Source organism: Haliotis asinina, chromosome 14 (assembly GCF_037392515.1).
Source record: "Haliotis asinina isolate JCU_RB_2024 chromosome 14, JCU_Hal_asi_v2, whole genome shotgun sequence".
Taxonomy (NCBI): domain Eukaryota; kingdom Metazoa; phylum Mollusca; class Gastropoda; order Lepetellida; family Haliotidae; genus Haliotis; species Haliotis asinina.
In genome coordinates this window covers 6,662,899-6,678,516 of record NC_090293.1, presented here as the reverse complement: position 1 = coordinate 6,678,516, position 15,618 = coordinate 6,662,899, and the positions used below count along the sequence as shown (strand labels likewise).

General features: G+C 40.1%; 2 protein-coding genes across 5 annotated transcripts in view; one reads left to right on the top strand and one right to left on the bottom strand.

Moving 5' to 3' along the window:
- The first annotated feature begins 770 nt into the window (after positions 1-770).
- Positions 771-10,302, top strand: LOC137262107 (ruvB-like 2). Its single transcript, XM_067799885.1, has 15 exons — positions 771-830; positions 2,217-2,271; positions 2,891-3,015; positions 3,289-3,361; positions 4,037-4,166; positions 4,583-4,649; positions 5,139-5,245; positions 5,635-5,728; positions 6,145-6,268; positions 6,909-7,003; positions 7,551-7,669; positions 8,108-8,227; positions 8,616-8,745; positions 9,601-9,724; positions 10,159-10,302. Exons 1-15 carry the CDS (start codon positions 822-824, stop codon positions 10,179-10,181), a joined length of 1,395 nt encoding a protein of 464 aa, XP_067655986.1. The 5' UTR covers positions 771-821; the 3' UTR covers positions 10,182-10,302.
- LOC137262105 (X-ray repair cross-complementing protein 6-like) overlaps positions 9,932-15,618 on the bottom strand; it is a 23,008-nt gene continuing 17,321 nt past the window's right edge. For 2 of the 4 annotated variants that reach the window (XM_067799881.1, XM_067799882.1), the window contains exons 16-20: positions 15,332-15,443; positions 14,927-15,088; positions 13,991-14,091; positions 12,751-12,843; positions 10,913-11,877 (exon numbers count right to left, since the gene is read on the bottom strand). In XM_067799881.1, the coding sequence (XP_067655982.1) occupies positions 11,758-11,877; positions 12,751-12,843; positions 13,991-14,091; positions 14,927-15,088; positions 15,332-15,443 (588 nt within the window). In that variant the 3' untranslated portion in view covers positions 10,913-11,757. Of the gene's footprint in view, positions 10,452-10,912; positions 11,878-12,750; positions 12,844-13,990; positions 14,092-14,926; positions 15,089-15,331; positions 15,444-15,618 lie in introns of those variants that run through there. The other 2 variants (XM_067799883.1, XM_067799884.1) reach the window with 2 other exon arrangements.

Sequence of the window (15,618 nt, the reverse complement as noted above, 5' to 3'; positions counted from 1 at the left end):
ATTAAACAGCTCAAAGTATTGCATCATAAAACTTCTCAAAGTACGGGATAAAACAAACAAACAAACAAAATCCCAACAAAACAACAAAAACAAACAAACAAAAAACCCATCTCAAAATATTACAACGGTAACAGTCTCAAAGTATCAGTTAAGAAGTATCATGTCAAAAGTAATACTCAATATTATGAAAAAAATAATGTATGGTCATTTTGACTTTGGCGTTGTGGCCATTTTATTCATGTGGCCATTTTGACCTGTTCTCATTCTAATTCACAGAAACACGTTTATATGTTGTATTTTAGTCTAGTCTAGTCTATTATCATTTCACTCCTAAATTACATATCAGCCCAAGATTCTTTTCGGCATTTCCTGGTATATTTAAATAGATAAATTTAAACTGATCTCCGAGAAAGTCTCCAAGCTACCTTTCACCTCGTTACTATATGCTAAACACGGGAAAAGTCATCTGCTTTGTAATCAAAAGTCGTGTAAGTGTAGGATAAAAGGATTACCATAGTTACTGCCCGAATGAAACTTAATTAGTTCAGACCAATTCTAATGAGAAATGGCCGATCATAAATAAATTACTTATTAGACGGTTTTGCAAGTGAGACCAAATCGGATTACACGAATTGGTTCTTAGGGTATGATAATTAATTTATTGTTTCTCGCGGGATGGCGTGTTGAAGGTATGGGGACAGGTTCGAACACGCTCTTTGGATTTGTAAGGATTGTACACAAGATTGGACTCGACGATTTACAATAAGTTATGGCCCTTTCCAGTTAGTTTGACAGAGGGCGCTATTTCACACACCGGCAGCATGGCGGCGGTAAGCATTTTTGTTCCAGACGTTTCGTTTTAATTTTTTTGCTTAATAATTGTGTTAACACACAAAGTCATTCTATAATAACCACACACCATATATAGTGTATCAGAATGTTATTTAATGAATTTTGCTTTTACTGCCGTGTGACAAAAATTGGATAGTTGCCATGGACTCCATGACTGTTTGTATTCGTTCAAATATCGTTGTCTAGTTTTCGAGCAAATTCTACACCATTCTTCGTGAATAGTTTGCTATTCTTTTGATGTATGACTACCCGATTTTAATCAGCAGTCTGATAATCGTGATTGTAATATATGCATCTAGTGTTTTTATCGTGAATTCCCAGCAGCATAGTGGCATCGTTGGATGATAAATAACAACATTGAAACCTTTGAATCAATGAATGTCAAATCAAATAGATCAGCAATGTTTGTCGCCCGCCAGTGGTGAAACAAATGTCAGTGTGCCTCATGATCGTTATAACAAACAAAGGTTTTAGTGTGAATGAAAAACAAACTGTTTGTAATAGTTACTCAGTGTTAGATTTGGGTGAAATTTTGAGTGGGTCCAAATTGATGAAAATAATGTTTCTGGACCCTCTCCAATGTTAAATAGATGGGCAGATGTAAAACAGAGGGTAAGAGTTCCGCCCGTAACCCCCACCCCGATCAAAAGCCAAAATTACAAACTGACATGCAAACCTCACCCTAAATATACATTCAGTAAACTAGAACAGATATGAAAAACACATCAATGAACTTGTTTCAGTGTAGGAATATTACACCGGGGAAGGTGCCAATATTCTATGTAAAAAGATGGGGGTTACAGGCGGAACTCTTTCCGTGGAAACATTTGCTTGTCACACCACTGGCCCGGGTTTGATTCCCCAAATTGGTCAGCAATATGTGAAACCCAGTCCTGCTGTCCCACTTCCGTGATATTCTTGGAATATTGCTAAGAGCAACCAATGAGAATCATTATGTAGTTTGAAACTTGAACATCTCAATTCTCATAGCCAGAATTTCATAGGTACTTCAGACCAATTCTTCTTGCCCTTATGTTGGGCAAACCCCTGTCAAGCAAGTCCCATGAACAAATTCAGCCTTAATATTTAATATCATATCAGTGTGACAACTAAAATATTACAGTCTAACAAATCTGAGAAGAAATGCAATTGTAATGTTAAATCGTGTGTAGTGGTTGTTTATTTCCCATGCTACATACACCCATGTGTGCAACATACAAGACAACACAGTTTTACTTGCCCTGTGTTCATATTTAGAATATTGATGCTGTCATACATTTGGAAGTGTGTTATTGCTGAATATGAATTATGACATTATGCTAACCTTGCATAATTCACTCAATTACATGTCTCTATACTTCCAGACAACAGTAGAAAAGGTTCAAGAGGTTAGAGAGGTTACAAGGATTGAAAGAATTGGTAAGTTCTACTTTTGCTCATGACTAATACTAGGATATAGTTATTAGGTAAAACTGCCCGGTACACATGACAAATTATGTGACATTTTTACCTGTTCCAGTAAAATAATGAGATTTGTCACAAAATGACTGCCTACTGTGTCAGTGCATACCTCAACAGTATATATTGGAATGCTTTATCTATCATTGAAAAAAAATATCATGATCTTGGGCTCAATTCATGGTTTGCCTTGATTATATTTCTAAAGTTAGTAACCACAATACAAGTGCTGATTGGTTTGACCAAAGTGGTAAACATCTGAGATCTGTTTCAATTCTCTCTTTCCTCCCACATAAAGCTGACTTACTGTGATCTTATTGGCAAACTGTGAGGAGCGGTATTAAAACTAATAAACATGCACTCACAAACATGCTTCAGATGATGGCACATTTTTGTACTTTTGTACTCTTTTTCAAAGAGAAAAAAACTTCCGAAATCTTGATGCACATATATCATAGAGAGCATTATAGTGCTTACTGGCTTAGGTCCAGTCTATCCATTGTCAAGTGATGAGTGGATTTTTCTGAAAATAAGTAATGTATCTGGAGATCTGACCTGTTATCACACATTGTTTTATCAGGTGCACACTCCCACATCCGTGGCTTGGGTCTTGATGATGCATTGGAAGCAAGGAAGGTATCACAGGGAATGGTTGGGCAGGGAGATGCTCGGCGAGCAGCTGGTGTCGTCTTGGAGATGATAAAGGTAATCTTTTGGATGGGTGATGTTGATGTCAAGTATTAGTTGTCTCCATCTCACTTACCAATAATACTTCACCATAATTCTTTTGATAATTGCACATATCTTCTCAGCATATTTTATTTCTTTTCTCCCAAATTAAACTCTCATACAATGATATAACTAAAATACTTCTAAAATTCTATTCAAGTCTATCTACAGGAAACTCTTGCTGTACAGAACGATTCTGTAACATGGTTAATGCAAATCCCTGGTTAAGTTTGTTTATTTTGATGACAGGAAGGGAAGATAGCTGGTCGTGCAGTGTTGATAGCTGGCCAGCCAGGGACAGGAAAGACAGCCATAGCCATGGGTGAGTGCTCATGATGTCAACTACTCTTTTTCTGGCCACAGCCATTGTCACTGATTGATTTATTTATTTCCGGCCCTTTGGTGGAGTATTTAGAAGCTTTCAGCTTTATTGATGTGTCTGTGTGATTATGTTGACATTTGAACTGAGAACCCAAACCATTTGGATTGACTGCTTCATATTGGTTTCTTAATATGGTGCTAGCCTTTAGTATGAAACTTTTCCTTCCTGTAAATAACCTGTGAAGATCTGAGTTAAAGGTAGTCTTCAGTAACCCATGATTGTTTTAAGAGGAGATTAAAGGTTTGTGTGGTCAGGCTTGCTGACTCTGTTGACACAAGTCATCATATCCCAGTTGTGTAGATTGATGTTCATGGTGTCAGTCACTGGATTATCCAGTCCAGGCTTGATTATTTTCAAAGACGGCGGTGATGTAGACGGGAAATTGCAGCGTATGACATGAAAGCGCAAGAAACAACTTCTTGCAGATGTCCTAGAGGGATTCCAGGTTAGAATAGGTTGTATCATGAATGAGGTGGTTCGACTCCATGATTTGGTGGACTCACGTCACTGTGCACCAGTGGCCGGGATCTTTGCTTAGTATATCAGTCACCTGCTAGTGCTGTATCTTCACCATGGCACCTTGTGTTGGTGTGTTATTATTACTGGACATTTCAGGCATTGCCCAGGCACTTGGTTCAGACACACCGTTCACCAGTATTGCTGGCAGTGAGATCTTCTCCCTTGAGATGAGCAAGACAGAGGCCCTCACACAGGCTTTCAGGAAGTCCATTGGAGTCCGTATAAAGTAAGTGGGCATTTCTTGGTCCCGTTTTGAGGCCTTGAGTTACGTTGAGACATGGAAATGATTTTAGTGGATGGCGAATGTTAAAGCCAGCAAAAGGTGTCAAGTCCAGTCTCACATACAATTCTTACATATCCACAGAACATGTATGAACCTGTTCAAACCTTCAACATGCGATGCCGCCAGAAACATTAAATTAATTATCATACCCAAATAACTGTGGTCCACTCGTCTAAGGTGCAGCACTTCGATGTGCAGAGTTGTGTCCCTTCGGCTTACTCAGATGTTGGGTCTGCATATGTCATATGTGTGCTCATGGGATTCTCCAAAATGATAAATGACATGTCTAGATGTTTTGACAAGCAATAAGTATACCAGCTTAGAGGAATTCCTTCATTAAAATTGTCCATTTCTTTAAGGGAGGAGACAGAAATCATAGAGGGTGAAGTTGTGGAAGTACAGATAGACCGTCCAGCCACAGGAACTGTACGTATGAACAATGTGTGCCTCTGTAAAACTGCCCTAGCACTGGTTGTTCTTTAGAACCAGAATGTTGTGTTCTTTCAGTATTTGATTCATTCTTGACTTCAATTTTTTGTACTTCAATGCTGAAGAATTGTGGTTCATTTGTGTGAAGCTCCTTTCTGGTGTCCCATGCAATGTTGTTGCTGGAATATTTCTAAAAGCGGCGTAAAACTGAACACAAACTCACTCTCACATACTGAAGGGCTTAAGAAAGTGCAATCACAGAAACATTGTTGTTTCTGTTTGAAGTCGGAATGCTCAAGTACCAATGATGTCTACCATTGTATTGTTTATGCTCCTGTGGAAAATAACTTGCAGGATAAAAGATTTGATGCAAAATTAACCCTACTCAGTCATTGTCAATAATAAACCTCAGTAAATGTTGATAGGGTTAACCACTCATGTTTTGTTTCTGTGGAGACATGTCTGCACTTGTGAATCGTATTGCAGGGAGCCAAGGTGGGGAAGCTGACCCTCAAGACAACAGAGATGGAAACCATCTATGATCTGGGACAGAAGATGATTGAGTCTCTCACCAAGGAGAAGGTTCAAGCTGGGTAAGGGAGACAACTCAGACTATTTTGAAAGATCAAAGATCAACTGATTTTGATTTAGAGCCATTGTTCTTTGACACAAAAATACTTCTGCTACTGACAATTTAAAGATGCTCAGTGCATTGTGATGGAACTACGTCTCATGCTATATCTCTTAATCTTCACCTGTTCCACAAGTTTATTTGCACACGTATCTGAATATGCCGAGTCAGTGTGCATGATTTTGGTCACGTAGGTAATCTGTCTGTACAATTTCCAAGTCTTCCAAACTGTATGATTGCCTTAACAGAAAGCATACATTCTATTCTCTTCATAGAGACTCACTCATCACATGGACTGCACTGGTACTTCCTTGCTGATGTTAACTGAATTGTTTATTATCGTGTTTTCAGAGATATTATCACAATTGACAAGGCAACAGGAAAGATCACAAAGCTTGGAAGATCATTCACAAGAGCGCGAGACTATGATGCTATGGGATCCCAGGTAGGAACATACATGCAGCATCTCTTCCTCTTTCAATGTCAGCTTTACTGTATGTCACAAGTGGCACCATGAGACACTTCTGTTGACTGCTCCATTTGGCTACACTATTTTTAGAATTCACACACACTGAATCTCTATCATAATTACTGAGCTCCAGTGGCACATGCTTTGTGTTTGGTGACAGAGAGCTTTGAAGATTCAGGAGGAGTTTCATTGGTGCTGCCATCTTGCTTTTCAAATTACATGCCATTCTTTTTTAGTATGCAGTCTTCGTTCACCATTCGCTCAAGGTAAACAAAGTATACATCACCCTTCAAGATCCAGGAATTGTACTGTAGTCAGTGTTTTGTTTAAATCTGAGATGTTTTCTCTCTCTGCAATTTGTTTTCTCCCAAGTGTTTCTTCCTGTTCTCCAGACCAAGTTTGTCCAGTGCCCTGAAGGTGAACTGCAGAAGAGGAAGGAGGTGGTTCACACCGTCACGCTGCATGAGATCGATGTCATTAACAGCCGCACACAAGGGTTCCTTGCCCTCTTCTCAGGTAGGCACACAGCAAGTCTCACACAGGCAGCATCCTTGGATAGACTTTCCACTAAGCCGCTGATATCATGAAGTCTCTTCTCTTTATGTTTGTATGATCTCTAGTCTTCAGAATTTCCTTAATGTGCTTAGGTTTAACATAAAATTCTCATCAATTTTCTTAAAGCCCAATGTGGCCGTAACTGTGACTACTGTATGCACAATGCACTGCTAAAAAAAAATTTTCCTTATCATGAGTCTATATGCTTATCTCCCATTTGCTTGTGAGAGTTATGTGGAACTTGAATCCTTTTGTTCCCAGAAGCAAACATATGATCTCTCACTCGTGGGTTGCCTCCCCTGTTTGTAGGTTTTATTTAAGCCAAGGGTGGTGGTTACAGTGACTACAGTATGGACAAAATGCTGTTAAATATTGCTTTAAATTTTTATGATGGAACATACTTTTTAGAGTAATGCCTGTAAAAGATCTGTATCTCATTTTCTGTCTCCTGAGAAACAACAGGCAAACACACTGGATAATACACCGAGTCAGTTGTATTGAAGAGAGTTGGTATATATTAGACTTTGTGTGTTTTTTAAATGCATATTACACTTTACAGTGTGCAGTTTTTCACCAAGTCCTATTTGATGTTATGTATCAGGTGACACTGGTGAAATCAAGGCAGAAGTCAGGGAGCAAATCAATGCAAAGGTTGCAGAATGGAGGGAAGAGGGAAAGGCTGAAGTTGTACCTGGGGTAAGTTGATTAGTTCAAACAGTGTGGAAAGGGGGAGGGTGTGTTTGGTAGCCTACTGGTAAAAGTGTTAACTTGTCATGTCAGTGATGCGGGTTTGATTCCCATCAAGGATATGATGTGTGAAACCCATTTCTGGAGCTCCCTACCATAGTATTGCTGGAATATTGCTAAAAGTGGCAAAAACTGCCCACTTGCTCATTCACTCACTGGACAATACTTGATATTTACAGGAAGAGTGGTAGTGTGTGAATATTGTTGAAGGAACTGTGAAAAGGAGGTTACTTTCTCAATTATTGTTTGGCTCAGATGATACAGATTTAAGTATGCATTGTGAGTGCAGTAAACCTCACTTGTAGGCCTAGATATTCGAAGCTCTCTTTGTACTAAACAGCTGTAACTTAATTTTGATGTATGGCACTTACAAATATCTGAGCTCATACCAAATATGTCAATCCCTCATGTTTCATGTTTGGCTGCAGGAGATAATTACAATGACTAGTATCTGCTGTTTATGTTATAATGTTTCTGAATGTATGCTGTGTTTCAGGTGCTGTTCATAGATGAGGTTCACATGTTGGACATTGAGTGCTTCTCCTACCTGAACCGTGCCCTGGAGAGTGACATGGCTCCCATCCTCATTGTGGCCACCAACAGAGGCATCACAAAGTCAGTTGGCGCTGCGTCAGTTGTTTCAGTTTAGGGAAGGGGGTGTTAGATTCTGGTGATGCCCACAAGCCTGTGCTTGTAAACGGCAACCAGTTGGATTGGGATGTAGACTCATTAGTCATCATATAACCACTGACTGTCTGATCAGGATTCAGCCTGATTGTGAATCTTGGTTTGTTAGCATAATAATTCTACTTAGTGATTTCAGATGTGTAAAGTACCGTCTTGGGCTGAGAAACTGTTCAAAGTGACACTGAACCCAAGCTTGCTCACATTAGTTTCAAAGTGCACTGTGAACTATGCGTGTCAACTCACAGTTAGCAGTTGCCTTTTTTTCATTGTCATTATATATCCGATTAACGTATGACAAGAACTAACTTGACTTCTTTACTTAATTTCTTAATCTACCTGTCTAATGGTGTACTGCTTTCTATCCAGGATCCGCGGCACACAGTACAAAAGCCCTCATGGTATCCCCATCGATTTACTGGACAGACTCCTCATCATCACAACATCACCCTATGAGGAGAAAGAAATCAAACAGATCCTCAAGATCAGGTATGGAACCCGAGTTTGTACAGTGGAAGCTGTCAACACCGGCATAAAATCTCAGTCCCGTCCATGGCTTGTTTATTTATCATCAGCTCTGCAATCCAGCTCGTCATAACTGGATTATTTCTTCAGTCCCAAAGAGTGCCAGTTTAGACAGCTTCAACTGTAGTTACATTGACCTGTTGTGTGGAGAAGGGTAGTGGTATGTCAGACTCTCCCCCCATTGACAAAGAGCTGTGTGATGCAAGGTGTATTTGTCTATTAGAATTCTCCATTGACCAAATGTTGTGTGATATCCGGGTAAAGTTGTCTGTCAAAATACCCTGTTGACTGATTGTTATATGTGATACTAGCAGATTTCTCGAAGTCCACCATTAACTGTTGTATAATGCAGGTGTGAGGAGGAGGACGTAGAGATGAGTGAGGATGCCCTGACAGTGCTGACCCGCATCGGGATGGAGACGTCACTGAGATATGCCATCCAGCTCATCACCACTGCCAATCTGTGTTGTCGCAAGAGGAAGGTCAGTCACTCTTTAGCACTCAATCTACAGACCCAGACCAAGGTGACAAGGGGTTCCTGGTGACCTGTACTTGTAGATGCCGGCTTAAATTATCCGTCAGTCACCCTAGGCTTATTGCATGGCTGCATGCCTGAGGTAGTGCAGTTGTCTCAGCTACTGCAATTTGCTGTGGAGTGTTGCATATTGTTGTGGAACCTATGATCAAATCTCAGTCGTTACTGTGTGTTTCCTTGATGGAATATGCACAAAGTAGCTTAAAAAAATGCAACTGTTAGCCATGATATATGTGGATATCAGTGGCCCACACTCATCATTAAGACATTTAAACAAGTGAAACAATTGGTATGATGTAGATACATTGTGAATTATCTGTTGGGATTCCAGGTTAGAATCTGTACCTGGAACCTGTTGGTTGTTGGAGGTGACCAAACGCCTTCGTAACTTGGTGTGTCATCGTAACCGAATCGTGTAGACCAGTTCATCTCATATTAGTCACTGGATTGTCTGGTCCAGATTCAATTACTTACATGTCTCTGTTCCAAAGCTGGAATATTGCCTAATGCAGCAGAGTGGCACACAAATGAAAAAATGCTGTTCACAAAATTATTTAGAAACCTTTCGCTTTTGTTAATTGTTCAGTCAATGCCACAGTCAACAGTATTCAAACTGTATGGCAGCGGTTGGTAATCAAGTCTGGACCAGACAATCCAGTGAGCATTGATCTACACAAGTGGGATATTATGATGGTAAACCCAGTCAGTCAGCCTGACAATCTAATCCTGTTAGTCACCTCTTGTTTTCCGTATATGGATGTAAGCTGTGTCCACATTGTTGATATGTGTGTGCTGTTGTCAGGGTGCTGAGGTTGATGTGGATGATATCAAGCGGGTTTACTCCCTGTTCCTTGACGAGTCAAGATCAACACAGTTCCTGAAGGAGTACCAGCAAGAGTTTATGTTCAATGAGATGCCAGAGTCAGGTAGTCATGAGTTGAATATACTCTAAATTGTCCGTATTCCAGGCCACGAGGAGTCCATGACCTCACTGCAATGTGCTTTTTTCAAAATAGCAAGTGATTGTTGTGTCAAGCATACACAGATTATGTTCTCGGTGGACCAAGTTATGTATTCATCAAATCATGATAGTTCAAACTGATTTAATAAATTGATTAGCTTGTATTCCTTGATACTGTTTTATTTATTTTATGGTGCAGTGATTTTCATTTGGAAGTGCAGAAAAAGCTATGTGAAGTGATTTTCAAAATAATTGAGCAGGAAAATTACATGGACTGCCTTTCATTTACTTCATCAGTTTTTGTACTATGTCTAATTGTAATTAGTTATTGGAAATATCAAAGTGATGAAAACATTTATTGAGGAGCATTGTTTTACCTCTCATGCCGTCTGCTTCCAGGAGAGTCGATGGAAACAAGCTGATGGCTGTCGCATTTCACAGCCATATTGGATCTGACAAAGGACTTCATTCCATGCTGGGCAGTCTCATTGTGTTCATCATTGCAAACTTGTACAAACTTTTATAATAAAATTCAAACTACAATCTTGTTTAGTGTGAGTACATACTGAAGGGATACTGCACAATGGTCATCCAGAGGATAGGGCTGTGCCAATTCCAGTGATGTGTCACCAGCTAGATGTGTCAGTGCCGTTCAGCATTTCTAGGCAATACTGCACCCAGGTGACTGTGACCTGTTAATAACCAAGTACAGACCAGACAATTGATACCATGTGCAACAACTCCTGATGTTGGGAATTATGAAATTCAATCAACCAAGTGTTAACCAGACCACCTGCTCCATTATGTCTCTTCATACAACTCAAGTTAGTTTGAACCTGGAGTCCCACTGGAGTTTTGTGCCATGGTAACCAAATGCTCATGACATCAGCCACTGTTTTGACTCTCCTAGTTCTATATGCAATGTTTAATCATATTTGTATCAACCAAATTATCACATTTCTACCCAAATGCTACAGAGTTTCTTATAAAAAGCAACCGGGGTGTAGATTTTTTAAGCTCTCTTAGTGCTAAGATTATCATAAGTTAACGTTAATGTATGGCACAACTATCTTCACGCTAAGACAACTTTGAAAATCTAGGCCCAGATGGTTACACTTGATGAATATCTTCATAAAGATTCAGGAGTCAAGGATTAGGAAACATACATTTATTTCTATAAACATAGAAATGCCACAAAGAATGACAGAATGACTTGGACAACATGCTTGGAGACACAGTTCTGTGCAGTGAAATCCACTAAACCCACATGCTAATGCTCCCAACTAAACCAATATATGTCTAGAGAAATGTGAGGTGTAGTGCGTACGCCCATTTGTACAAAGTCAGTAGTTTGGTTTTCGTATGGTCATTTTAGTAACCCTTTTAAACCTTTTATAGAATGTTTAGTATTGGAATCATTTTGTCAAACCTACGCATTTCTTTTGTGCATTATGACCATATCTCATATACTGAACCAAACCAAAGGCCTTGTACCACAATATGTACCATCATCACGTTTGGTGTTCACCTGATTTTTTGGATTACAGACAGCAAAATACCATTTCTACTAATACTGCTGTATAACGTTTGACCCCTAAGATGAAACCCTTTATATTTCATGCTACATACCTTCAAATGTATTCATTAAATAAAGCAAGCTTACATTATGAGTCACCACAGTTCTGATCAACAGAGCTATTAGCTAACATTTTTCTCAAAGTTTCTTTTAATGCCTGTTGTGGAGCTAATATTGCTTTGTTTCATCAGTCCATGTTGTAATTAATCAGTACAAATCCAAAGGTTGGAAACATAGCAATATGGTGTGTAGTTCAACTGTCACTATTTTTGGACAAAGTCTTCAACTTTGGTGATGATTAAATGGGATTATAATGAGCAAACAGCCTTGTCTCGCTGACTACATGACACTTTTCTAAAAAGTCAAACCAAGTCTCCATGACTTGCTACGAACTTGAGTTACCAAGGTGTTGCCAATCGTTGTCACTCCACACCATAGTGAGCACTAATAGCATCAATCAAGTCAGCCTTCTTGGTTCCTGATGATGGTATCTTCTCTTTCTTGATAAATTCCTTCAGCACAGCTACAGTTAGTTTACCCAGCTGAAAAGCAAGAAAACATTCACAGCATATTTCAGCCTCTGACATGTCTGCATGACAGTCTGTTTCTGGGTTATTCTTCCCTAAAATATAGCTAACATGGATCGAAAGTAAACTGACCCTGCTGATATTCCAGGCACCCAAAACCATTAAAAAAAAGTAGGGGATATTGGATTCACAGGAGATAAAATGCAAATGATGAGGCCAAGGAGGAAACAGATGATGAATTGAAATTCAGGGAAAATGTGACAATTTATTCCATTCCTTTTGAAATGTTTCATCTGTATGGATATATATTACAATTTCTCATATGTATTGGGTAGTGGTATGCACACAAAGTGGAACACCACCCCTACATTTTTTCAGATTGGTATGAAGGTTGTACGAAATAACTTTAGTTCTCAGGAGGTCATAGGCCATGTTGATTGAGTGTCGCAGTATTAAACACTTGGTACGGAAAGGCAGTGTACATGTTGACGTCATACAGCTCAAATATTGTTATGTGTGGCATTTCAGCAACACTATCTTGATTCTTACACTGACATTGTGCTAAAATAAAAAGAATATTTGAACAAGTATAGGTTGGTGGGTACCATTTCTGACCTGGAGTAAGTGAACGCATGATCATGTTTACTCCAGGCAAACTAGCGAGTGACGATGGTTAAATGCCAAGTCTTGCAACATTCATACAATATCAAGGTAGGGTAGACAAGAAATGGACTTCACACATCGTACTCATGTGGGACATCAAACCCAAGTTTTGAGTATGACAAACTAACACTTTAACCACTAGGCTACTCCCCTGCCCCTTGATACTTGGCATCTCTGACATGGCACGTAGATATCACCAATTAGGAGACAGAACAAGGCACCTACCCTGCCAGCCTGGGCCTCCTTCTTGATGTCTAGGTCCACCATCGCTGTAGCGAGCTTGGCAGCCTTGGCTGCAGCAGACTCGCTTGGGGTGGCCTGAAGAACATTGTGAAGCATTATCATCAGCTGCTTTCATAGTCTTGTGGCCCTCACAATTACAACAAGCTGCCATCTGATTCTGCCTGCATTTTATCACAAAATATTTAGCCTCAATTTACGCCAATCGAAATATTCTGTTAGAGGTATGAGAAATGCAAGCTTCACCTTGATTAGAGAGTCATACCAGTATTACTTTTCCCAGAATGCACATAATTTTATGTACCTCACTGTAACCAATTAGCTAAGCCGCCATTAGAACCGAGCTTGCCAATGTCTTCAAAGATAGCGGTCACAACCATGAAGCTTTGTTCACAGTGCAACTAAGATTTTAGGGATATCATACAGACAAATTGACAGGTCTGAAAAAACATATGCAAAAACTCCTTCTACCTCTTTCAGAGTACCTCTGCATCATTTGTGCTGCCAAGTTTAATAGGTTAGACAATTTAAGAAACGAAAGTGAGTTGTGATTGGTACACTCCCCAGCTACGACAACTGATTGGATAAAATGCCAGCCAAGGGATGATGCATCCAGGGTATAGTTGAGATTTATCAGAATGTATACCCTGGAGATATCGTGGATGGTATATATGGCATCCAGAGGGAAACACCACAAATCACATTCAACAGATCACTGAACTGGTGGTTATGTATATAAAGGTCATAGTATATACAAAGTCTGGTAAACAAGGTCATAAAGGCAAGAGGACAACAAGGGCAGACAACTCTGGAAGGATGACCAACTTCCAGAGAGCAGGCTTTCCTCACTGTGTTAGGATAAGAAGCACACTGTTGTAATTGAGAGTAATATTCATGTTTCCAGCTGACTGACTCACTAACTGGACCATACATAGAGCTGTGGTCTTGTTTCTTCAATATGACAACACTCAATTATCAAACTTTACAGACAACACTGTTCCATCTTATTATTGTTTCATCATGAGTTTCAATAAGTTTTATTTAATGCCCAAAATAATCCTTAGATCCGCTGGTGTAGGTGGTATCACTGACCCTTACAATGCTCAGTAGCCTAAAATAACTGCCTATACTGTCGGTATAGGTGAAAAAATGTACTCAGTCGATGCTCAGTAGCTCAGTCTATCACTGCTGGTGTAATTGATACAATGACTGTGTCAATGCTCACCTTCCTCTTGGCCCCTGGTACATAGTCTTCAGGGAACACAAGGTCCTTAAAGTCCTCAATAGTTTGTCCAGCACGCTTCCTCATCTTCTCATCATTGGGCTCTGGAGATTGACATAGAGTGACTGAACAACACCAATCTTCCTCAAAACAATCAACACTGAACTTGGTCAACCAGTTGAAGAATCTACACACAGACATAAGAACGTCAAAGCACAAAGAATACTGAAAATTTAGGGTCTTAGGTGTGTTTTATTGAAGATTTACATCGACCTCAAAGACAGTCAAATTGCAAAAATGAACCCTGACAATCTGAAGAACATTCTCATGTCTGTATACAATCACACCAACAGGGTAGGATGTTATGCTCTAGTCACACTATCAGGGTAGGATGTTACACTCACACCTTCAGCACAGGATGTCATACTCAAACCTTCAGCATAGGATGTTACGCTCACACCTTCAGGATAGGATGTTACGCACACACCTTCAGCATAGGATGTTACACTCACACCATCAGCAGAGAATGTTACGCTCACACCAACAGGGTAGGATGTTACACCTACACCATTGGGATAGGAAGTCACACTTACCAACAGGGTTGGATGTTATGCTCTAGTCACACCATCAGGGTAGGATGTTACACACACCAACAGGGTAGGATGTTACACACACCATCAGGGTACGATGTTACACACACCAACAGGGTAGGATGTTACACTCACATCATCAGCCTAGGTTGTTACACTCACACCAACAGGGTAGGTTTCTATGTTCTAGTCACACCAACAGGGTAGGATGTCACACTCACACCACCAGGGTAGGATGTTATGCTCTAGTCACACCAACAGGGTAGGATGTCACACTCACACCATCAGAGTAGGATGAGATTCAAAGCTACATTCCTATAATTGCAGTGCATTATGCTATTATACTTACTGGTATAGTCGACCAATTCGTCTGGAGCATCTCGGTCCAGTGCAAGAGCTTCTATGTTCCGCCAATGGTTCTGCAGGACAGGGTTGTCAAAGGACTCACTGGAGAACTTAAACTGCAGCTTCTTGATCACATCCTTGGCCTTGTCAATCTGCTCTGTAGTTGCTGAAATCACAAGTCATGGGTTATCTCCCTTCCCAACAGTTCAGCAATATTGCTGACAGCATCAGTTGTGGGTGAACAAAAAGGGCAATGTTAGCAGCTGAGGACCAAACGTGACAGCGTAAGTTGTTGAAGGCAGAAATGTGTTCATCAACATGGAACACTTATTCACCACCAAGGTCTGAAATGGTCACTGTGAAGGACACTCATGAAACAGAAATTATTCATGTGATGTGAAATCCCCACCTCTTGGACAGTCCTCAGCAGGGACTTTACGGAAGTCATCGGCGAAGGGCAGAAAGATAACGTGGAACCCTGGTGGAATTGTCTGGACCTTGTGTTCATCAACTTCCTCCTCCTACAAAAAACAGTGAGTGAGAGAGTGAGTGAGTGAGTGAGTGAGTGAGTGTGAGTGAGTGAGTGAGTGAGTGAGTGAGAATGATTGCAGGGCTGAGATACTGACTATATGAGTGTACAGGTGAGCGATTGAGCGAGCGAGTGAGTGAGTGAGAATGACTGCAGGACTGAGCTAC

Excerpts from the sequence above, each read along its gene's own strand:
- LOC137262107 (XM_067799885.1), top strand. Across the intron at positions 4,167-4,582 it reads TCCATTGGAGTCCGTATAAA|GGAGGAGACAGAAATCATAG; the intron begins GTAAGTGGGCAT and ends CATTTCTTTAAG. Across the intron at positions 4,650-5,138 it reads ACCGTCCAGCCACAGGAACT|GGAGCCAAGGTGGGGAAGCT; the intron begins GTACGTATGAAC and ends ATCGTATTGCAG.